Source organism: Bufo bufo, chromosome 3, assembly GCF_905171765.1.
Source record: "Bufo bufo chromosome 3, aBufBuf1.1, whole genome shotgun sequence".
NCBI classification, from domain to species: Eukaryota; Metazoa; Chordata; class Amphibia; order Anura; family Bufonidae; genus Bufo; species Bufo bufo.
Window position 1 is genome coordinate 545,005,587 of NC_053391.1, and position 24,035 is coordinate 545,029,621.

Here is a 24,035-nt window from a genome sequence, read left to right on the forward strand (position 1 = left end):
AGGGGAGTATGGAATTCTCCACAGGCATGAGTGGATGGGGGGTAAATAAAAAAAAATAAAAAAGCTGGACAACCCCTTTAGCACAAATGCTACAATTGACGGACTACCAGACTATTTTGTCTCTGCTAATTCGAGCTTCGGGGAAATAGAACAGAATAGAAATCTGCTTTTTTCAACTATAATGACAGTATGACTAGATTTCACATATAGATATAAAGGGTTAGGAACAATATAAAATTATGTAAAAACAATTCACCTTTCTTCTCTGAATGTCTTTCATCTCTTGTATCTGGGCCTCTTCCTCCTCCTTTTGCTTTCTTTTGTATTCATCTCTCTTGAACTGCACAAAAAAGCTCATAGTCACTGTCAGAATATCATTATAAAATGAGCTAGAGGTAAATAACCAAGGCTTCATAACTAGTTTAATCTGTAAGCAACCATAGAGTCTACTGCTAGCCATTAGAGATGAGCTAATTTCTTAAAAGTTCGATTCGGCTGATTTGCCGAATTTCACAAAAAAAAATCACTTTGTGAATAATTACTTTGTCACAAAGCACATTTTTTTGTAAGTAGCGGGTGCAATGACAGGGAGCTGCGATCGCGCCGTCCCAGTCATTGTACCCCTCAGATGCCGCGTTCATCCATGATCGCGGCATCTGCGTGTAAAATTAACAAAAAAAAAAATTTACTCAAACTTACTGCCTCCATTTGCTCGTGACGGGCCAGCCTCTGCCATCTTGCTTGAAGATCTCGGCAGAAATCCTGTGAGGCGCGAAATTACATCATCACACTGGCTGGCATGGTGACGTATGACGTCATCATGGTGGCCGGCATGATGATGTAATCTCGCGCCGCACGAGATTTCGGACGAGATTTTTAAGCAAGATGGAGGCTGGCGGCCCGTTGAGAGCAAATGGAGGAGGTAAGTTAGAATCTTTTGTTTTTTTATACTTTTTCAGGTTAAATCGATTCGCTGACACGAAGCACGAGGAAATTCGGTTTCTAGGCGAATCAAATTTATCCTGAAATTCTGATCGAATTCCACTTTTTTTTTAGCTCTTCAAATAAAAATTAACTTTTTGAAGCCAGAATTCTGAAGTGTAGGGTCCAATTCATTTTTCCAGTTGTTTATTGACTCTTTAACTCCATAGCAACCAAGTGTCACACCATACATGTACAGCCCTTAGTGCTGGGCTTTAATCCAGAGCACTGGACATGAATGGCATGTGATTAAAGCTCTTGCAATCTAGGAGGGGCAGTTCGGGTCCCCTGCTGTCAGAGACAGCCGGCGACCCCGAGGAAATTACCACTTCTGCCTTTTCCTGAGCTCAGTGCCTAGTGTTCAATGAGACCCACATGGCGGGTGTCAGCTGTTTAATACAGCAGACATCTGTTGCAGCGAGCGTTATTGGAGATTACTCCTGTGCATTAAACCTCTGATGCGCAGTGGTCAATAGCTTCTGACCGGTAAGACAGAGGGAGGTGCTCCCTGAGTTCTCTGATCAGAGTTCCTCGCGGCCAAATCATGGGGCTCTGATGAGTTGCTATGACAGCCCGGGGCCTTGAGAAGGTTCCCACCACTATCATATCATACAGAGGCACAGCTTCACAGGCATCCAGTGTAAATCCCACAGACTCTAATAGTATTCTATTGCAGTCTATGGGATAAAAGATCAGAAGATCACATGTACAAGGGGACTACAAATAAGCAATAAAAAAATAAAGATAACAGGTATTGCCAAGTCCAAAAATTAAGATATAATAGTAATTTTTACTGCATGGTGAACACGGAAATGGAAAAAATATATAAAACGTGCAGTTCGCCTTTTTTAGTCACCTTGCACGTCAAAAAATTGATTAAAAGTGATAAAAAATCTGTATGTTCCCTGTTTTTACCAATAAAAACTAGACCACAGCCCTAAATAAATGAGCACTCACATAGCACTGTAGACAAAAAGATAAAAAATTATGGCTGTCGAAATATGGCAACGCAGAAAAATTTAAATTTTTTAAAAGTTTTTTACTTTTAATAGTAGTAAAACATAATAAAAACTATATAAATTTGGTATTGCAGTAATCATACACACATTACAGTAATTATATACACATTGCAGTAATCATTTACACATTGCAGTAATCATTTACACATTGCAGTAATCAGATACAGTACACATTGCAGTAATCGTATTGCAAGATCAGTAATCATATACACATTGCGGTAATCATATACAGTACACATTGCAGTAATCGTATTTCAAGATATATATATATCTATATATATATATAGATATATATAGATATATATAAAATTAGATGGTGGCGGCTGGCCCGTTGCGAGCAAATGGAGGCAGTAAGTATGATTAAAAAAAATTCTGTTAATTTTAAACTGAATTCTTACTCTGAGATGCTGTGATTGCTGTCATTGGCGCTACTTACAAAAAAAGTTTTTAGGAAAATTCGGCAAAGCAGCCGAATCGAAAGTTTCAAAAAGTTCGCTCATTTCTATATATAATGGAATACTAATGTACACATTCAGTACAACATCTCCCTGATAGATAATTCAGTTGTGAAAACACGGCCTACTAAGGATTTGCAAAAACTAGTTTACAAAAATGAATTGTGGACTGATGTAGAAACTTCAACCATGTAGCTTGATTTTAGTTACATTTTAATAAAAGCAAGCAATTTTTTATACAGTAGTATTGTGTTGCAGCTGACATTCAGTAAGTCAGCCCCAGCCTGCAATTTATTTTCTTTGTAATTATTGTAGATACATTCAGAATATTTACAACAAAGACTTGAAACCTTACTAAAACGCGAGATTACGGCCTTAAATATAGACAAAGGAGATGTGACAGTGGTAATAATCACTTGCATTATCTCTCTTGCTGTTCAGTTGTGATTATACAATATATCATAATAATACACAGATTTAATAAATGACTTGTTCATTAAAAAGAATGAAAAATATTTTCCCCAGCAAATAATCGTCCCCTGTGTCTTTTGTGTTTATGATTTTAATGCATCAAGTGTTCAATTGTGTACTTCTGTATCATAATAAAAACATTTCTAATTGAGTCAGCTAGTATTCAAATATCAATCACCTTTTCTTAAGAGTATAATTAAACTCCAACTGGGTTCATGGCTTGGAAAAAATTCTGAACAGTGCATTCTTAGCAAATTAATATGGAGGGGGAGGTGAAAATATGTAATTTTTCCAGTCTTTGCCATAGTCATGCTTCCCATCAATAAACCATGTCTCCAATACAGATATATAGCAATGCTTCTAACCACGGTTCTTAAATATTGTAGTGTGATTAATCCATAATGCAAAGATATGTTCATAGTACTTTGCGACAGTAATAGTGCGTAGCTTGCAAAACTACAATGTACTATGGATGTGGTTAGCTTGTTTGCTGCCTTAAAAAAATTGAAGATAAACAAAGAATTCTAAAAAAACAAAAAAAAAACAATATCCCTAGTCTTGAGCAAAACAAAGCATTCGAATCCAGCGCTTTGTGGTAATGAATCAGGTTTTTCTAAAATGGTGGCTGCACATGTTACAAAATGAAACTAAAATGTAGAGGAGATAAGCCCAGGAACGCAAGATCACCCATAATGCTGTGCAGCCAGCCAGTCGGGAGATACCCACCCACCTGTGATGTCAGCCCTATAAAAATCCTTATCCAGCGTGGTCTCTGCCATTGTCCTGTCAGCTGAGCATAGGTACTGACATGGAAAGCGCTTATGCGCTAGGGACTAATTGACTGCGTGGTTCTTCACCGCAGCATAGCCGCAACCCGCCCGCAGCATGGCTGCTCCGTGTGGTCGTACCCTAAGGCAGAGTGGCCTGGGCATACCTGATTTAGAGCGATTTGTGACAAATTAATTCGTAACAAATCAAATTTCTTGGCTATCTTTGGCGAAGTTGCTGAATCAAAATTTTCAGAACTTCGCTTATGTCTAAATATCGCTATAAAGCATCTAAATAAACTGAAATAATACAGCCTAAAAAATACAGCCTAAAAAATCCTTAAAATTATATCGTCATACAGAGCCTAGATCGTAACTCACTAGTAGCAAGCTGGATGGTCAAAGTACAAAAACCTAAAAAACATAGATTAGTATATGGAAAAAAAAATGGAAAAAAAAAAACAGGAGAAAAAAACACAGCACAATACAAAATCAATAAAAATATGTTAAATCTGTATGTTTGTTCATGCCAGCAGGGTGTCTGGTATCCAAAGTCAGGATCCAGTATGCTTCTCTTAGTTGTAGCTTGCGCTATCAATCCCCACCCCTATTAGGTCTCTTAACCTTTTCCAAGCCCATAACCCGCAAGGTATCAGTATTCCCGTGATGTCACTGCTGAAAATGGGTAGGTGCTGCAGAAAGAGTGCAATTCGATGGATTAGTAATATGCGTAACATGTTCAGCTATGCATTTATTGAGAGGCTTGGTGTACAATCTACATATTGGAACCTACAAGAAATGCAAGCTATAAAATAATCAGTAGTACAATTGATAAATGAACATGATGTCCTATAGAATAAGAAACTATCTGATCAGTTGCGGTCATACAGTTACATAAACCACATCTATTAAGCCCACATTTGAATGATCCTTTTAAATGTAAGGAGAAGGAGGAAAGAAAAAAAAAAGGAGTATTAGGGCTTTTTCACACGACCGTTGCCCCTCCGTTGCCATATTGCGGCCCGCATCATGGATGCGGACCGATCCACTTGAATGGGTCTGCAAATCCGTAGATGCAGAACGGAACGGAAGCACGGAACTGAACCCCACTGAAGCACTACGGAGTGCTTCCGTGGGGTTCGGTTCCGTGCCTCTGCACCGCAAAAAGATAGAACTTGCTCTATCTTTTTGCGGAATGGACGGATCGTGGACGCCATTCAAGTGAATGGGTCGACGATCCGCATGCGGCTGGCCCACGGTCGGTCTACAGCACAGACACGAAGCCCTTGCATTTGCGTGAACAAGCCCTTAGTCAAAGAGCTATTTGAATGACAGTCCAAAAGATCTTAGAATAACTGCAGGGCGCCAAAGGGAGCAGAGACTATCACTAAGGTATAAAAGGTGGGAGGCTGCCGGTAGTGACTGCATATCTAGAGAAAACTACTGCATATGTGAATACAGCAAAAAGAAAAAGAGAAAACACAGCCACAGGGAAAATGCCAAACCACTAATTGTCACAGTGATAAATGATCAAAATAGGGATTGAGAGTAAGAGTAGAGGCATATACATGAATATAATAATAAAATTTATCACCAAAATAGAAAGAGATGATCAAATAAAATAAAATAAAAGCATTAAAAGCTTTTTTTTTAAAACCAAAATTATAAGCAATTTTAGGTGATATTTTATGATTATGTAACAGGGTTCCGAAGGTGCACTCGGTCCCCCATTGCCCGCAGAACTGTTGCATAGCTTTGGGAATGAGGATCTGTGTTTGACCTCATTCCCAGGGCGGCTTTACTGCTGAGTGGCTCCCTGCTCCTAAGTCTGCCATGAGCGCCGAGCTGATCACTCGGTGCTCAACTGGTTGGTCTGTCGGTCATGTGACGCTGGCCACGTCACATGACCCTCACTCCCCACTATAAAGACAGGCAGCCTGCTAGCCACAGGTTGCCTGTTAATTTCTAGGTTCCTGGCTATTTGTTGGACTACTGAAGACTCACCTGATTCCGTTCCCTGACGATCCTTTGCCTGCTCCTCCTGTACTGCGCATCCGTCCTGGTATTGTGACCTCGGCTCCAATCTGACTACTCTCTTAGGACTCCTCTTGTACTTCTCTGCTCTCCTGGTATTTGACCCCGGCTTCTCCTGACCATTCTTTGCTTAACCCTTTGTACTGCGTAGCTCTCTTGGTTCTGACCCGGTCCGTTCATGTTCCGTATTTTGTCTTGTCTGTCTTCCCTGCACGTATCCTAAGTTAGGGACTGTCATCCAGTTGTCCCCTGTCATCAGGACTCGTGAGGCAAGTAGGCAGGGCCAGGGGTGAGGGTGGAGCGCAGTGGTCACTATCCCTCCCCCTGTGTGTGTGTGGACGTGACCGTTACAGATTATATTCATGTATAAGCCAGTAGAGGCTTATACATGAATATAATCATAAAATATCACCTAAAATTGCTTATAATTTTGGTTTTACAAAAAAAGCTTTTAATGCTTTAATGCTATTTTGATCATTTATCACAATGACAATTAGTGGTTTGGCATTTTCCCTGTGGCTGTGTTTTCTCTTTTTCTTTTTGCTGTATCCTTTTAAATGTAACCATGTATCTGATTTCTTTAGACGCCTGTTCACATTATACATACTAGGCGATAACCTGTTGCCTATAGTACGGGGCCGCTTAGCAACAAACGCATGGCAAAAGCCATGCAGGGCAACAAGGCGCACACCTGTGTGTAGAACGTTGCGTTTGTTGTGCGTTCTATTGCCGTGCATGGCTTTTCAGGCAGTTAGCCATGACAGCCCTGGGAAGTTTTCCAAGGCCCCAGGCTGTCATGGCAACCAAATAGAAGCCAGTGATTTTGCAGCAGGGGCTATTATCAGAAGGCAGACGGTGTCCCCTCCCTTTCTGCCTAACCCAACAGATGTCATGGTCACATCGGTGTGAGGCGTTAAATGACTGGGATCAGCATCACCCGCTACATATAGATTAAGCTTAGCGAGTGAGCCCAATCCATACTCCCTACAGCGCACCATGATGTAACTGTAAGTTCTGATGTGTGTAAGGGTTAAAGTGTACCATACTGCATAAAACCTTCATGAATACCGCTGTACAGTGCCCAGATAGTGCTATTAGTATACCTTGACCCCTTGCCAATTGCCCGTTGTCTATATATCAGTCCAGGTGGTCAGCCCACACAGTGCTGTCAGTGACGGCAGGGCTTCCTGAAGGCAGGGATGACTTTTCACTGTCCCTGCCTCCCCCATCGATTTATACACAACGCTGAATGAGTGCTGTGTATAGGGATCAGAAAGTAGCCCAGGTCATCTCTGCACTGAGGCTCTACAGCGATGTACAACCTCTCTATTCCTCTTCCCTGGGGCTAATATGTCAGCTCTAGTTACAGAAGAAAGCAGCAATATAAAAAATGTAATATTAAATGCCCCCCCCCCCCCCATAGGTCTTGTATAGAGGACACAAAGTGTAAAATAAGTGTAAAAAAAATAAGACAAAATAAAGAAAAATTTAAATAATGCCACCACACACTGCACCATAGCTTCTAGCCCCATGCCCTGCCACCATAATCCATACATTACATATATCAAAATGACCGCTATGGAAAGGGATATCAACAAAAGAGATAAATACAGCACCCACCATGGAGATAGTGCACGCCCCACGAGGAGCAATGTCCAATGCTCCTTCAGGAATCAATAGTGGGGGCAGCACCCAAAAATGATGATCAAAAAGTGCTCCTTTAATCCATGCTCGCCCTGCGGACCTCCAGCTGTTGTAAAACTACAACTCCCACCATGCCCTGCTGTAGGCTGCTAGCTGTAGTCTGTCCAGGCATGCTAGGAATTGTAGTTTTGCAACAGCTGGAGGGCCGCAGGTTGGGCATCCCTGCTTTAATCCATGTATGGCAGCCCAATTGCATGCCATGTTTTGGCAATACCTTAGCCTTCAAGACAAGACAGAGGGGATATGATAGAAACTTTTAAATACATAAAGGCAATCAACAAGGTAAAAGAGGAGAGAATATTTAAAAGAAGAAAAACTGCTACAAGAGGACATAGTTTTAAATTAGAGGGGCAAAGGTTTAAAAGTAATATCAGGAAGTATTACTTTACTGAGAGAGTAGTGGATGCATGGAATAGCCTTCCTGCAGAAGTGGTAGCTGCAAATACAGTGAAGGAGTTTAAGCATGCATGGGATAGGCATAAGGCCATCCTTCATATAAGATAGGGCCAGGGGCTATCCATAGTATTCAGCATATTGGGCAGACTAGATGGGCCAAATGGTTCTTATCTGCCAACACATTCTATGTTTCTATGTTCATCATGGTGGTGAACATAAGGTATAGCCGAAACAACACATGTAATTGGACTGACATACATGGATTAAAGGAACACTTTTTGATTATCATTTTTGGATGCTGCCTCCATCTCAAACTATTGTTATGAAAAGGGAATATAATAAAAAAATATAATTGTTGCACAATGTTGTATTAACTAAAAGAAAAGAAAAAATTTGACTATTTCTATCTTCTTTTTTTTATATTTTTTTAAGTCTACAAAATAGAAGCAAAAAATACTAAAATAAAAATGATAAAAAAAACAAGGCCCCACGTATCACCGAAAAAAGGTGAAAAAATTATTTACATAACCAAAAAAAAAAAAGATGGCTTTCCAAGACGCAAATACTAAAATAAAAATGACAAAAAAACAAGGCCCCACGTATCACCGAAAAAAGGTGAAAAAATTATTTACATAACCAAACAGAAACAAAATGATGGCTTTCCAAGACGCTTGCAGTAAATGGCCAAGTCTTGAACTAGTTAAATAGTGATTTATGATTGTCTGAGTTTCCCTTCCAGCATGTACGCCGATCCAGCGTAGCTGCTCTGTAATCTTCCCTGAGCCTCAGCCAGTGACGTATTATTTTGCTGCTGCAGTGACGTTCTATATACCTCACTGATGCTGAGACCAGTGATTGGCTACAGTGGTATACAGAACATGAGTGCTGCATTCAAACAATACATAATAGGCCGCAGCCTGGGAAGATGAGCGAGCAGCAGCCCTGGATCGGTGCAGATGCAGGTAGGAAAGTTTTTTACTATTTATTTAGAATAAGGGCAAACATAAAAAATAAAAAAAACTCAGGCAAGCCTTCTAAGCTCCCCACACTGAACTGATAAAGTGCAATTGAAACTTACATTTCAAACTCCCTTCCAGACCTACTGATGTGTAATTGATAAAGGCATGACTCTTTGACATCATTATATTGATTGTCATCCTGTATTTAGCCTAGAGTGGGTCATAAATAGCAGACATCCCAACCTGCAAAAACTCATTTCAGGGAGGTGCACTTCTCATTTCAGGGAGGTTTTCTTTTTTTTTTTTTTATGAACTTTTTATTACATTTTCCAAACATATGCATTATCTGCACAGTTTGCTCTATGGTGTGGAGGACTGGGCTCATTACCCTGCCCCAAATTATCATATTTATGTATATGATTAAAGCATCCAGGGGGGGGTGAATTTAACACTGGGGTAAATAATATAATTAAAATGGAGGGTTAAATGTGTAAATGTATTTTAAAAAAATACATCTCTCTCAATAGTTATATAGCTACTGAATGAGACAGAAGAAGGGATGCCTTTAACATATATATCTCCTTGAGAAGCCAATTTGACACTAAAGGGTTAATTCAACCTGTAATCTAAACTCTGTCACTTCTCTTATCTCTCTGCTCTGCTATCTGACTGAGATAAACCTTTCCGGGAGATATTGTTTCACATGCGGGTGTCAGGGAGCTGTTATCTAATAGCGGGAGACTCCCTGGACCTCCGGGAGACTTGAGATCCCTGAAATAGACAGCACTTTCATGGTGGAGTGTGAAGAGGAGCATGGAACTATTGGTGCCTGCACCTGTTCATTTCACATTGGTGATATTAGGGAAGCTGCTTGAAATCACCAGTGACCTACTGTCCCTCTTATATTGTTGAATGGAAAAATGCACTATTGTCAAGGCTTTTGCAGCCTGTGATTGTGGGAGGGGCGTAGGCTTTATAAGCTCCCTTCCCACGGTCATCCGGCGCTGGCGTCATCCTGTGCAGTTTGTACATCCGGTCCCCGCCACCTCGTTTCAGCTAGCAGGGCCGGTTCGGCCATCCAGTTGGTTACCCCACAATCCAGCCATGGCGCTTGCGGCTTCGCCTGCCGGCCAGGCACCGGCCCCCCGGCCGCCTGGCTTCGTCTCCAGGGCCGTCCAGGGAAGGGGAGGGTGGTTCAGACTCCGCCCCATCCACGCCCTTTCTCTTCCAGAGCCAACCCGCCTCCGCCTCCCTGCCACCGCTCATGTTATCAGCACGCCTCCCGTCCTCGTTCCCCTGTCCCATTTTACCTCTGGCTGCGGTGCTCCAGGGGCTGGCCGGCCCGGCAGACGCGGTGCCCCGGCTCCTTTAACACCAGGTCCTGCGTCCCGTGCGATCCAGGGCGGCTGGGGGGCGGTACAGGCTCCTCCCCGTCCACGCCCCTTTCTGCGTCGCAGGCCTCAGGGGATATGCGGCCGACGCTCCGCTCACGCTCCCCTTCACATTCTCCAGCACTCACATAATAACATGCAGCCTCCAAACCACACACATACCATCATAGCTCACAACTTAAAACCGGCATTACCAAGTAGAGCACAGTAAATACTGGACACACTATAGTGACAACATCATAGCACCATGTCAGAGTTTCCAGAGTTTCATTTGCCATCAGCTCCTCATAAATCAGTTTCTTATAAATCCATCAGAGGACACGTCATTTTCTGTTCAAAAAAATAAAAATTGATACTGCTATATATAAAAAATAAAAAAATCGTTGCTATGTCACCCGTTTACATTTCAGAAATACCTTGCTGGTTTTGTTCTGGTCGAGCTGTTGGCACCAAGGGCAAACAAAGCGAAATTTACCCGACCTTTTGTTTGAAACTTGCCCGTCAAATTAATTACCATATGGTTGGTATTTTTTGCTTTACTCTCACCATTGTCGGCATTCGCGCCCTGGTCAGGCCACATCTGGTCACCCATGTCCCACGCCTGTCTTTGTCATTCAGGCCACATCTTGTCTCTTTCACGTTCTACGCCTGTTTACGCTATTCAGGCCACGTCTGTCAGTTACGTCTCACGCCTGTTTACGTTATTCAGGCCACATCTTGTCTCTTTCACGTTCCACGCCTGTTTATGTTATTCAGGCCACGTCTGTCATTTACGTCTCACGCCTGTTTACGTTGTTCAGGCCACGTATGTCATTTACGTCTCACGCCTGTTTACGTTATTCAGACCACGTCTGTCAATTACATCTCACGCCTGTTTACGTTATTCAGGCCACGTCTGTCATTTACGTCTCACGCCAGTTTACGTTATTCAGGCCATGTCTGTCATTTACGTCTCACGCCTGTTTGCGTTGTTCAGGCCACGTCTTTCACTCGTGTTTCATGCCTGTTTACGCTACAGGCCACATCTCGTCTCCTTCATGTCTCACGCTGTCCTCCTTCCAAGCCATATTCATCATCCATGTATGAACCGATTTCAACAGCGCAACCACAAACTTTCAGGACCTGAGGCCCTCGTTAGACCAGGTGGGATTATTATTAGGTACTGGTCCTCTCTTTATCTAAATTCGTCCGTTCACAGAGCCTTGTCACGTTTTTTTTTTTGCACGTTTCGGCCTCTTGGTCACTCTAAGCGTTTCTCTTGGGCAGCAAACGCAACGCGCCTCCTCGGGTTTCAGGGCCCTAATGATTCAGAGGCTACGTCTTGTTTCACCCCAAAACACTAAACAATGCTCTCTCTTTCAGCTTCCAACATGTCATGTCATTCTGAAATTGATGACACCGCTTCCATTCCCGATTCCCTGGCATCCAGCCACGCTAGTGTGGGGTCACTTCGGAGCTGGACGATCCCCAAAATCATAGCGGAGTTTACCAAAAGAGGGATTCGTTACCCAGCTTTGGCCAGGAAGGTGGAGCTATACCGACTCCTGGTGTCCGATTCCTCTCCCTCCGGAGAGCAGGTGTCAATGTCGACAATCCAGTTGTCATTGACTCAGCTGCACGCCACCATCAACACCCTAGCGACTTCCATTTCAGACATTCAGAACAGGCTGTCGGCAGTGGAGTCCAGACATCCGCCTCCCAGCCTCCCCGTCCCTTCTCTCCCAGTCGCTTCCATGTCCCAATCCGCAACCCCAGGTAAGGTTCCCGCCTTGTCCGAAGTAGCCCCGTCCCTTTTTGTGACCGACACCATCAAACGAGACATCTTGGAGGGAAAGGATGTCAATTTGGCTATTCTCATTGCCACCCATGACACGGTTGAGAATAGGACCATCGCCTGCGAAAATGTGTCGATAGTTCTCAGGTCCAGGGATGCCCGATTAAACAGGAAACTTTCCATCCCAGAATTCGTCCTGGCTTTCAGCCTGTTCAAGAACATAATCTGCTCCGCCTTCCCCGAAAGGCTCGAGGAGCTAGATTTGTACTTGAACAGGGTCACGGACCTGGGGCACAAGTACGGAGGGTACGCATTCTATGTTTACCATCGCTCCTTCTCGGCCAAAGCCGCAGTGGCCCTCGCCCAGTTCCAACGGGTCACCAATTGGGCATCCCTGGACATGGAGCTGTTTTGCCGACATTTTGCCGGCCTCAAAGCCCCTGCTTGCTCATCATGCCAATCCATTCTGCATGCCTCAGATTGGTGTCCAAATCCCAGCCTTCCAACGTCCCAGCCTAGGCCTGCGGCAGGCACCTCGGGGTCCCAGCCAAGACACAACACGGGCAAACTGGGTCGCCCTATAGTCTTCCTAGGCAACAGTCAGGTGTGCAACAATTAAAACTTTGCAACCTGCAATTACAATCAATGCAGAGCGCTACATGTCTGCTCCACTTGTTTCAGGGCCCACCCCCTGTCGGTTTGCCCAAACAGAACAGCCAGAAACAAGTGACTAGGCGTGGTCAACGTGGACCTGCTAGCCGCACTTCTCCGTGATCACCACAACCCCCACCAGGTTCACTTCTTAATCAAGGGTTTCACGGAGGGTTTCCACACTGGTCTCGTGACCCTTCCTCAGTTGTCTTGGGAAGGCCCCAACCTCAGGTCCGCAGTTTCCGATGCCGCTTCGGTGGGTCCTCTGATCCAGGTGGAACTGGAGAAGGGTTTCCTCATCGGGCCTTTCTCTAGCGTTCCCTTCGATTACTAGAGGATAAACCCTATCGGCATCGTCACCAAAAAAATTTCAAATAAAAAATGATTAATCTATGACCTCTCAGCTCCTCATTGTTCAAACATCTCCAGTCTCAACTCCCTAGTCCCGTCTGAGGAGTTCTTGATGAAATACTCCTCTCTCAGCGAAGCCATCTCTCTCATCCTCCTGGCAGGCCCAGGGGCTTGGCTGTCCAAGGCAGACCTGGCGGACGCCTTCAAGTTGCTACCCATCAACCCACAACTCTGAAAATTCTACGGTTTAAAATGGGACGGCTTGTACTTTTTCGCCAACCGCCTCACCTTCGGCTCCAAAAGTAGTCCATGGCTTTTTGACCAGTTCGCCCAGGCCCTCCACTGGGTCCTGGTCAATCACTGCGATTGCCCCATGGTCATCCATTACCTGGACGACTTTCTGTTGATAGAACAACCTGACGCCACACCCTGCAAACTCGACAGTCTCCTCCAGGTTTTTTGCCAGCCTCAACATTCCTGTCGCCCCTTCCAAAATCGAATGGCCCTCAACCACCATCACTTTCCTCGGCATTGTCTTAGACACCCACAAGATGGAACCGAGGTTGCCTGAGGACAAACTGTCAAAAATCAAGGAAGTCATTTCCAGATTTGTGGGTTGCAGGGTCGTCTCGAAGCAGGAATTACAATCCCTGCTGGGCATGCTGAACTTTGCCGCCAGAATCATGCCCCAGGGCAAGGCCTTCTTATCCAGATTGTTGGATCTGCTCCCAACAGCCACAGAGCAGGACTCCCCGGTAGTCCTGGACACCCAAGCGATGGCTGATTATCCATGTGGAATTCCTTCCTGACCTGCTGGAATGGAATCTCCCTATTCGTCCCTCAATGGTGTCCCTCTTCTCCCACCATTTTTTCCGACGCAGCTGCCTCCAAAGATTTCGCGGCCATCTACAACAACCAGTGGTTCGCAGGCCAGTGGCCTCCCGAAATCTCTTCTCTCAGCGAGTACCTCAGATCCTCCCCCCTCCTAGAAATCTCCCCAATTGTAGCGGCCGCACAAGTTTGGGGCAGGCAGTGGGCAAATTCCCCGGTGACATTCATCACGGACAATCAGACGGTAGTGGACATCATTACCAAGGGCAGGTCAAAATCACGTCACATCATGCCTTTCGTCCGCAAATTAATTTGGCTTTCCCTACAGCACAATTTTCAGGTTTCATGCAGACACATCCAGGGTGTCCAGAATTCCGCGGCTGACGCACTGTCACGCTTCCATTTCCACCATTTCTTCCAGGTCATGCCGGAGGCGGAGCCAGCAGGATTTTTCCCTCCAGAGTTCAACACCCTACTCATGGACTAGCGCAAATCATTTCATCTGCCAAATCCCTCATACAAAAATCACTATCAGCCAACACAGCTAGAAACTATAAAACCGGTTGGAACAGCTTCCAAAAATGTTCATGTCTACATCCTAGGAGCGGCACGGATAGGACCACCTATTTGATGGCTTTTTTAGCTTATTGTCACCATCACCTCAAACTTGGCTACAATTCCATCAGATTGTACATGGCAGGGGTGCAATACTACTCCACCCTCAAACATCCCGGTAGTAAGGCGATATTTGCGTCCCCCGCGATCAGGGCTGTCCTTAGGGGGATTCAAAAAAGCAGCCTACCATGCACTCCTACCAGGCAACCAGTTTCAGAGGATCTGTTTAGGAAGCTTTCAAATTCCCTAGACAGCAACCCTTTCGGGCACTGTTATAAAGGCAGCCATGTATTTAGGTTTCTATGGGTTTTTGCAGCCAGGGAAATTCACAGGTTTCTCCCCAAAATCCAAGGGTCTGACCAAGAGCCAGCTAGCTTGGAATCATGACCATTTCATCTTGCTACTGCCTTCCACCAAAACGTTGCAATCAGGGCCTCCAGTCCAAGTTAAATACTTCAGGTCATTCAATAAATGGTGCCCAGTCCAGGTCTTCAACCAATTAATGAGCTCTTGGGTCATTCCTCCCCAGACAGCCCGCTACTGCCCTTCAAATCCAAGCCCCTCACGACCGCGCAATTCGTTTCCCACATTCGTCTACTAGTTGCAGGCCTAGGTTTCGATCCCAAAACCATATCAGGCCACTCCTTTTGGATCGTGGCGGCTTCCGCAGCATCCAAGCACAATGTACCCAGTCATATCATCAGCAAGATGGGACGTTGGGAATCATCTTGCTTCACCAGGTACATTCCCAATACGAATCAGGAAATTACAGACGTTTTCCGCAAACTGGCGTTGTAAACCATGTACCATTCAATAAAAATACTAATCCACCTTTTTGCTTGACTTTTTGGCCCCTTATAGGCTACCCACGTTCGCGGCTATGGGCACAATCCAGGCCTACTTAGTTAGCAATACGGTTAGGTCTTTCCTGGGCTTCACTGCGCTAGCACCAGTATCCGTAGCCACGACCATAATTGTCAAGGTTGTTGCAGTCTGTGATTGTGGGAGGGGCGTAGGCTTTATAAGCTCCCCTCCCATGGTCATCCGGCGCTGGCGTCATCCTGTGCCCCACCCTCCCTCCCCTTTTTTTCCAAGGGCTTCCTCAGGGTATGCCCCCTTATAGGCTACCCACGTTCGCGGCTATGGGCACAATCCAGGCCTACTTAGCAATACGGTTAGGTCTTTCCTGGGCTTCATGCGCTAGCACCAGTATCCATAGCCACGACCATAATAGGTAAAAGAGGTTTTCTGGGAGTAGAATATTGATGACCTATCCTCAGGTCCTCAGGAAAGTTCATCAGATCTGCTTCTGAAATCCCCAAAATCAGCTGTTTCAAGAGGTCATGGTGATTCTGTGAGCACTGCGGCCTCCTCACAGCATATAATGCATAGCACTGTACATTGTATAGCGGCTGTGCTTGGTAATGCTGCCGAGGCACATTGACTTGAATGTGAATGGGCTGCAAATAGGTCATGTGACCAATGAATGTGATGTCACTGGCCTAGGAATAGATGTGCAGCATCCCACTAGCTTATGTGGGAACTGTAAAAGCTTTTGTCGTCTTCTGTAATATCATGCTGCATTGTACTACCATGTGAAATCCCTTTTTACCAGGCTGTCGGGTGCACTACATACATCCACCACTAGATGGGGTAGCACCACAGTATATATAGGGCTGGGCAGGCCTAGTTAGGGTGGTTCAGAGTTGGAAGTGTGAAGGAGATGGAGTGAGGAGCTAAGGGGGAAGGAGAGGTCCCTTCTCCTCTCAGCTCTCTCTCTGGAGCTCCACGGCCCAGAGGAACCAGCTTAAACTTCAGTAACAAAGCCAGGAAGACAGGCAGAGGAAGGTCTACATTCTACTATTCACTCTTCAGGGGTAACAAGTGAATTTCTGTTCAAGTTTATTACTGGATCAAGACAAAGGAAGGACAAAGCCATTATTATAGGCTCTAGGCACCTTTGTAATTAGGTGAAGGACTTATTAGCTTCTGGCAGCCTCACCCAGGGCCGGCGCCACCTGTAAGGCGACCTAGGCAGCCGCCTAGGGTGCAATTTAGCAGGGGGCACCAGCCCCGGGCGGTTTAAAAAAAAAAGCGTTGCCGCAAGGTTTATTTTTTAAGTACGACGGCGGGCCCTCCCCCGCATCGGGCGGCTGCCGCACTGCACGGGCTGGTGCGTCTATGATTGTGCACCGCCCGGGCGCAGCCTGAAGAGAGGGACTCACAGTCACAGGAGGGAAGCGCCTCTAATGTAGCGTGGCCGAGCTCTGTTCGGTCCGCGGTACAGGAGCTTTTGTTTCCTGTACCCGGCCGGACTGACAGGAAGTGCTCACTAAGTGAGCACTTCCTGTCAGTCCGGCCGGGTACAGGAAACAAATGCTCCTGTACCGCGGACCGAACAGAGCTCGGCCACGCTACATTAGAGGTGGGGGGGAATGAGAGTGACAAGGGGGGGGAGTAAATGAGAGTGACAAGGTGGGGAGTAAATGAGAGTGACCAGGGAGGGGGGGAGTAAATGAGAGTGACAAGGGAGGGGGGGAGTAAATGAGAGTGACAAGGGAGGGGTGGAGTAAATGAGAGTGACAAGGGGGGGAGTAAATGAGAGTGACAAGGGAGGGGGGGAGTAAATGAGAGTGACAAGGGAGACGGGGGAGTAAATTAGAGTGACAAGGGAGGGGGGGGAGTAAATGAGAGTGACAAGGGAGGGGGGAGTAAATGAGAGTCACTCTCATTTACTCCCCCCTCCCTTGTCACTCTCATTTACTCCCCCCCTCCCTTGTCACTCTCATTGTCACCCCTTTAGCCACTTACCTTTCTCCAGCGCCGTCACTGGGAACTCTTCTCCCCGATCCTCCTCTCAGCTGCGAATGCGCTTTCAAAACTATGTTCCGCGTCTTCCCACTGTAATTTTCACAGTGAGAATCGCGGAAGCACCTCTAGCGGCTGTCAGGGAGACAGCTACAAGAAGCTTGATTAACCCTAAGGGAAACATAGCAGTTCTTTTAATTTAAATGCTGAGAAAGGGGTGGAACATATGTGATGTCATGATATGGGCAGATCATCTGATAAGGGGGGGGGGGGGGCGTCAATTTTTATCTTGCCTAGGGCAGCAAAAATCCTTGCACCGGCCCTGGTCTCACCGTTATTCTTAAGACAGATAAGGAATCTGTCATATCACTTGTGTAGAATATCGAGACTGGAGCTACCTCAACTGAGACTGAAGCAAGGCAAGGAGCTGAATATCAGTGAGTACCTAACTACCCTAGCCTGACACATTACTAAAAGTACAGCCTGTTACTGGGACTCCTCACATCCAACTTGCATGTATACCAGAGACTGTATTACTACTGGATTTAAACTGTTATCAAGAACCTGGTTACAGTAAAGTTCACAGTTGGATTTAAACCTGCTTCATTCTTCTAACTCCATACTACTACAACTCTTAACATTTTTCACCGTCAAGGTGCTGGCGTCACGACAATACCTAAGTCAGGGGCCCAGCTGCACAAGCACTCAGAAACCCAATCACCATCAAGGACACCTTAATCACCACCTGGCCAGTGTCCCCTGTAACCGAGTGTGCCCCGGAGAATCCAGTGCTGTTCTCCCCTTCACTGCACTGCTGGCCCAGAGAGGCGTCTGCTAAACCATGAGTAACCGATGAACTGTTTGTACACTTCGGCCTACCGTGAACCTCACGTGTTCTACCCCTGCGGACTGGCACGCTGCAGATGGGAGCGCTGCGGCCTCTTCAAATAGCTGCTCAGTGGGGGTGCTGGTAATTGGACCCATAGTGATCAGATATTGATGGATAGGTCATCAATATTTTACTCCCAGAAAACCCCTTTAATTTATTGTTAGGTCTTTTTCAGTGGTTTGCGGTCTGTTTTTCACGAATCCGTTGTTCCGTTTTTGGTTCCGTTTCTGTTGCGTTTTTCCGTTCCGTTTTTCCGTAAGGCATATACAGTATACAGTAATTACATAGAAAAAATTGGGCTGAGAATAACATTTTCAATAGATGGTTCCGCAAAAACGGAACGGATACGGAAGACATACGGAGTACATTCCGTATGTGTTAGTTTTTTTTTGTGGACCCATTGACTTGAATGGAGCCACGGAACGTGATTTGCAGCCATTAATAGGACATGTTCTATCTTTCAACGGAACTGAAAAACGGAAATATGGCAACAGAATGCATACGAAGTACATTCCGTTTTTTTGCGGAACCATCGAAATGAATAGTTCCGTATACGGACCGTAAACAGAAAAGAAAAACGGTCGTGTGAAAGAGGCCTTACTGTGTTGCCATGAGAACGTGTTTGTTTCCTGTTATGGCAAATTATGACTAATGAATACTGGGCCTGATAGCATTCATTTTTCTACTACAATTAAGTTATGAAAGATAGCAGTCGATTTATCAAACCCATGCTTTCAGCAACCTGCCTGGTTCCCTGTAACATTGTTCTGTATATCTGCAATATGTAGCTTGCTATTGGTTGCAATTGTCTGATCTCACTGCTTTGCAAAGATTTCATAACAAAATGAATCGCTATTTTAGATATACAATGCACAAAGGATTGCATACAGTAAGGGTCCATTCACACGTCCGTTGTTTCTTTCCTGATCTGTTCCGTTTTTTGCTGAACAGATCTGGACCAGATCTGGACCCATTAATTTTCAATGGGTCCTGGAAAAAAACGGACAGCTCAATGTCTGATTTTTTTCAGGACCCATTGAAAATGAATGTGTCCAGATCTGGTCCAGATCTGTTCAGCAAAAAACGGAACAGATCAGGAAAGAAACAACGGACGTGTGAATGGACCCTAAGTTGCACTTGATTAAATTTTCTTAGCTATGTTTATATACAAATAAAGATCTGTTATGCAGATAAAGGAAACACAAACCATTTTTTGATACTTGGACTGAGCTTGTATCCGTTGTTGCTGCCGTCGTACTTCTGGTTCTGGCGTTTGCCCACCTATAAAAGAGTGCAGAGTAAACAAGCTATAATAAAAAGATTTAATGAAAATTATTTACACAGAGGAAGAAAGGTCTTGAGTAAATTCATGTTTGAACATCTTTTACTGATTACATACAAACGCCATCCGTGTTTTGCGGATCCGCGATTTGCGGACTGCAAAGCACACCACGGTCGTGTGCAGGAGGCCTAAAAAGGAGTTTTGTAAATGCATCACGTTACTTATTTTGTACCGATGCAAATCTCCACGTTTTTACTTGCTTTTTAGTTCAAAACTATGATTGCATTCCTATTTTTTACCCCTTTCCAGACCAGCGGCGTAATAGTACGGAGCTGGCCGGGTCTTTAACCTCTTCAGGACACAGGGCATATCGGTACGCCCTGATGTCCTGGTACTTAAGGACACAGGGCGTACCGGTACGTCCTGAGAATTTCCGATCACCGCAGCGCCGCCTGCGGTGATCGGAACCAAATGCCTGCCAAAATCATTCGGCAGGCACTCTGTACCAATGCCCAGGGGGGTCTTGTGACCCCCTGATGTCGGCGATCACGCCACCTCTCAGGATCGCCTGCGATTGGTCACCATGCCGCATGTGGGCGGAGCGCGGCAAGTTTGAATCTCCGCCGCTGCTCTCCTCCCTCATTCTGGTCCGTGGAGCGGGGAGAGCAGCAGGAGATCGCACTGCCCACCGACTTGTGAGTTTTTGGTGCCATCAGGCACCTTAGGAGGCAGGGACAGTCAGGGGCAGGCAGGTAGTGGGAGGTGTAGGCAGGGGTAGTTAGGGCAAGTTTAGGGTTAGATTAGCAGTTAGCTGTGTGACCCTAGACCCCTCCCCCCCCAGGGGTGCTGCAGCTTTTCCCCCCCCCACACACACACACACACACTTTTTGGGGGTGCAAGTTTTTTTTTTTTCTTTTTTCTTTGGATGCGTTATCTGTGGCCGGCACTCTTTGCGTCCGGCCACTGGTAGCGCATCGCCCACCCCGCCCCACAGCGCATTTGTATATTTTTTTATTTTTTACACTTTTTAAACTTTTTTAATTAGGGATTTTTTATTTAGTTTTTATAGCTATAGGGTAAGTGCGTGAATACCCGTGCCCCACACACACGCACACCTAATAAAGATTTACACGCACGCACACACACACGCAGACACACACTCCCCTATGGCCCGCCGGATGTTCTCGGCCGAGGAGGCATACGCCCCCCTTGCCTCCGAGTCCGAGAGCCCCAGTGAGGATGAGGATGACCCCACGTTCCTGTTGTCATCCGCATCCTCCTCATCATCAAGCGATGATGAGCCCCCAAGGCGGCGGAGACGCCGCCAGGCGGATCGAGGGGACCCCCATGCTAGGGACCCTGTGGCCCAGCCTAGTACGACCAGCTCTGGGGCTCGTACTAGTTTTCTGGCCCACCAGGTCAGTCCACCTGAGCCCCCTGCCGGTGAACTTGGCTGGTGTACCCCAGAGAACTTTGAGCCCACAATTCCTGATTTTGTTGGTAAATCAGGAATGCAGATTTACACAGTGGGCTTCACTGAATACGACTTTTTCAGTCTTTTTTTCAGTGAGGAACTGGTAAATCTGATGGTGGAGCAGACTGTACGCCCAACAGTTCGTCGCTCAACACCCGGGCTCGTTTTTGGCTATGCCCGGTGGCTGGACCCCGGTCAGTGCAGCCGAGATGAGGACGTTTTCGGGCCTCGTGCTGCATATGGGCCTAGTCAAAGAGCCCAGTGTCAGGCTGTACTGGAGTGGGGGCATCCTCTACCAGACCAGACTCTACAGTATGGCCATGACACGTTCCCGATTTGAGGCCATCCGGAAATGCCTGCATTATGCAGATAATGCAGCATGTCCCCCCCAAGGTGATCCTGCTTATGACCGCCTGTACAAAATCAGGCCCGTCATCGATCACTTCGGGGCCAAATTCATGGAGGCCTATGTACCTGGAAGGGAGGTCGCGGTTGATGAGTCTCTCATTGCGTACAAGGGGAGACTCATTTTCCGCCAGTATGTTCGCTCAAAGCAGGCGAGGTATGGCGTGAATCTGTACAAACTTTGTGAGAGTACCTCAGGGTACACTTACAAGTTTTGTGTGTACGAGGGGCGAGATTCCCGTATTCAACCCCCAGAATGTCCCCCCACTCTGGGTGTTAGCGTGAAACTTGTGTGGGACCTTATGCAGCCACTGCTAGATAAGGGTTACCACCTATACGTGGATAACTTTTATACTAGTATCCCCTTGTTCCAGTCCCTCGCCGCCAGATCCACGTTCGCTTGTGGGACCGTGCGGAAAAATCAGCGCGGCCTCCCTGCCTACCCCCTCCAGGTACCTATCCCCAGGGGTGAGACCCGTGCCCTTACCAGTGGAAACCTGCTGCTGGTCAGATATAAGGACAAGAGGGATGTCCTTGTACTGTCCACAATTCATGGTAACGGCATCACCCCTGTCCCTGTGCGAGGTACCGCGGCAACGGTCCTCAAGCCCGATTGTATCGTCGACTACAATCGGTATATGGAAGGAGTTGATCTCTCTGATCAAGTCCTCAAGCCACGTGTCCCGATCATCTGCGTTATTGGTTGCTTCAGGAAGTACTACACTTCCATGGAGTTCTAAATTTATAATCCCTTCACCAACTTAGCCACTGACTATTCAAAAAAAACTATGGTTCTCAGACTTGAGACACCCCAAAAAAATTTTTTGTAGAACTAAAAAAAATAAAAAGTAGACTTACTAGGTAGCGCAGCGTCGGTAATAATCTCCTCTGTAAATATACCCCTAACCCCCAGAATAACACGGTAAAAAAAAGTGTAATAGCAAGCGATCAAAGAGGCATATAGCCCCCAAAATAGTGGCAATAAAACTGTCCCCTCATCCCGCAAAAACTGAGCCCCTACCTAATACAATCGGCTAAAAAACAAATAAAAAAAAGACTCAGACTATACAGATACGAAAAATATATTTTTTGTTTGTATCCAAAAAGATAATATAGTCTAAAACCTAAATAATTGTAAAAAATTAGACTTATTAGGTATCGCCGCGTCCGTAATAATCTCCTCTGTAAAAATACCCCATGACCCAACCCCCCAGATTTACACAGTCCAAAAAAAAAAAAAAAAAATTGTGCCAAAACAGCTATTTTGGGCACTTTTCCATTTCAATCCATCGTTTCCGGTAAAAACCAAGGGTTAACACAATCGCACTTCTGTGAAATCAAACTGTCCACTTAGGAAGCAACACTGAGTGACAATCAATTTCACATGCTGTTGTGCAAATGGGATAGACAACAGGTGGAAATTATAGGCAATTAGCAAGACACCCCCAATAAAGGAGTGGTTCTGCAGGTGGTAACCACAGACCACTTCTCAGTTCCTATGCTTCCTGGCTGATGTTTTGGTCACTTTTGAATGCTGGCGGTGCTTTCACTCTAGTGGTAGCATGAGACGGAGTCTACAACCCACACAAGTGGCTCAGGTAGTGCAGCTTATCCAGGATGGCACATCAATGCGAGTTGTGGCAAGAAGGTTTGCTGTGTCTGTCAGCGTAGTGTCCAGAGCATGGAGGCGCTACCAGGAGACAGGCCAGTACATCAGGAGACGTGGAGGAGGCCGCAGGAGGGCAACAACCCAGCAGCAGGACTGCTACCTCCGCCTTTGTGCAAGGAGGAACAGGAGGAGCACTGCCAGAGCCCTGCAAAATGACGTCCAGCAGGCCACAAATGTGCATGTGTCTGCTCAAACGGTCAGAAACAGACTCCATGAGGGTGATATGAGGGCCCGACATCCACAGGTGGGGGTTGTGCTTACAGCCCAACACCGTGCAGGACGTTTGGCATTTGCCAGAGAACACCAAGATTGGCAAATTCGCCACTGGCGCCCTGTGCTCTTCACAGATGAAAGCAGGTTCACACTGAGCACATGTGACAGATGTGACAGAGTCTGGAGACACCGTGGAGAACGTTCTGCTGCCTGCAACATCCTCCAGCATGACCGGTTTGGCATTGGGTCAGTAATGGTGTGGGGTGGCATTTCTTTGGAGGGCCGCACAGCCCTCCATGTGCTCGCCAGAGGTAGCCTGACTGCCATTAGGTACCGAGATGAGATCCTCAGACCCCTTGTGAGACCATATGCTGGTGCGGTTGGCCCTTGGTTCCTGCTAATGCAAGACAATGCTAGACCTCATGTGGCTGGAGTGTGTCAGCAGTTCCTGTAAGACTAAGGCATTGATGCTATGGACGGGCCCGCCCGTTCCCCAGACCTGAATCCAATTGAGCATTTCTGGGACATCATGTCTCGCTCTATCCACCAACGTCACGTTGCACCACAGACTGTCCAGGAGTTGGCAGATGCTTTAGTCCAGGTCTGGGAGGAGATCCCTCAGGAGACCGTCCGCCACCTCATCAGGAGCATGCACAGGCGTTGTAGGGAGGTCATACAGGCACGTGGAGGCCACACACACTACTGAGCCTCATTTTGACTTGTTTTAAGGACATTACATCATGTGTTTTTCCACTTTAATTTTGAGTGTGACTCCAAATCCAGACATCCACGGGTTGAAAAATTTGATTTCCATTTTTTTTATTTTTGTGTGATTTTGTTGTCAGCACATTCAACTATGTAAAGAACAAAGTATTTCAGAAGAATATTTAATTAAC

The 24,035-nt window shown here is 45.9% G+C and overlaps 1 protein-coding gene across 2 annotated transcripts in view; it reads right to left on the reverse strand.

Annotated features, from left to right (window-relative positions):
* The window catches only part of EPSTI1 (epithelial stromal interaction 1), a 198,141-nt gene that overhangs the window by 102,141 nt on the left and 71,965 nt on the right, over positions 1–24,035 (reverse strand). For both annotated transcript variants that reach the window (XM_040425422.1, XM_040425421.1), the window contains exons 4-5: positions 19,304–19,377; positions 257–340 (exon numbers count right to left, since the gene is read on the reverse strand). In XM_040425422.1, coding sequence (XP_040281356.1) covers positions 257–340; positions 19,304–19,377 — 158 coding nt within the window. The remainder of the gene's footprint in view (positions 1–256; positions 341–19,303; positions 19,378–24,035) is intronic.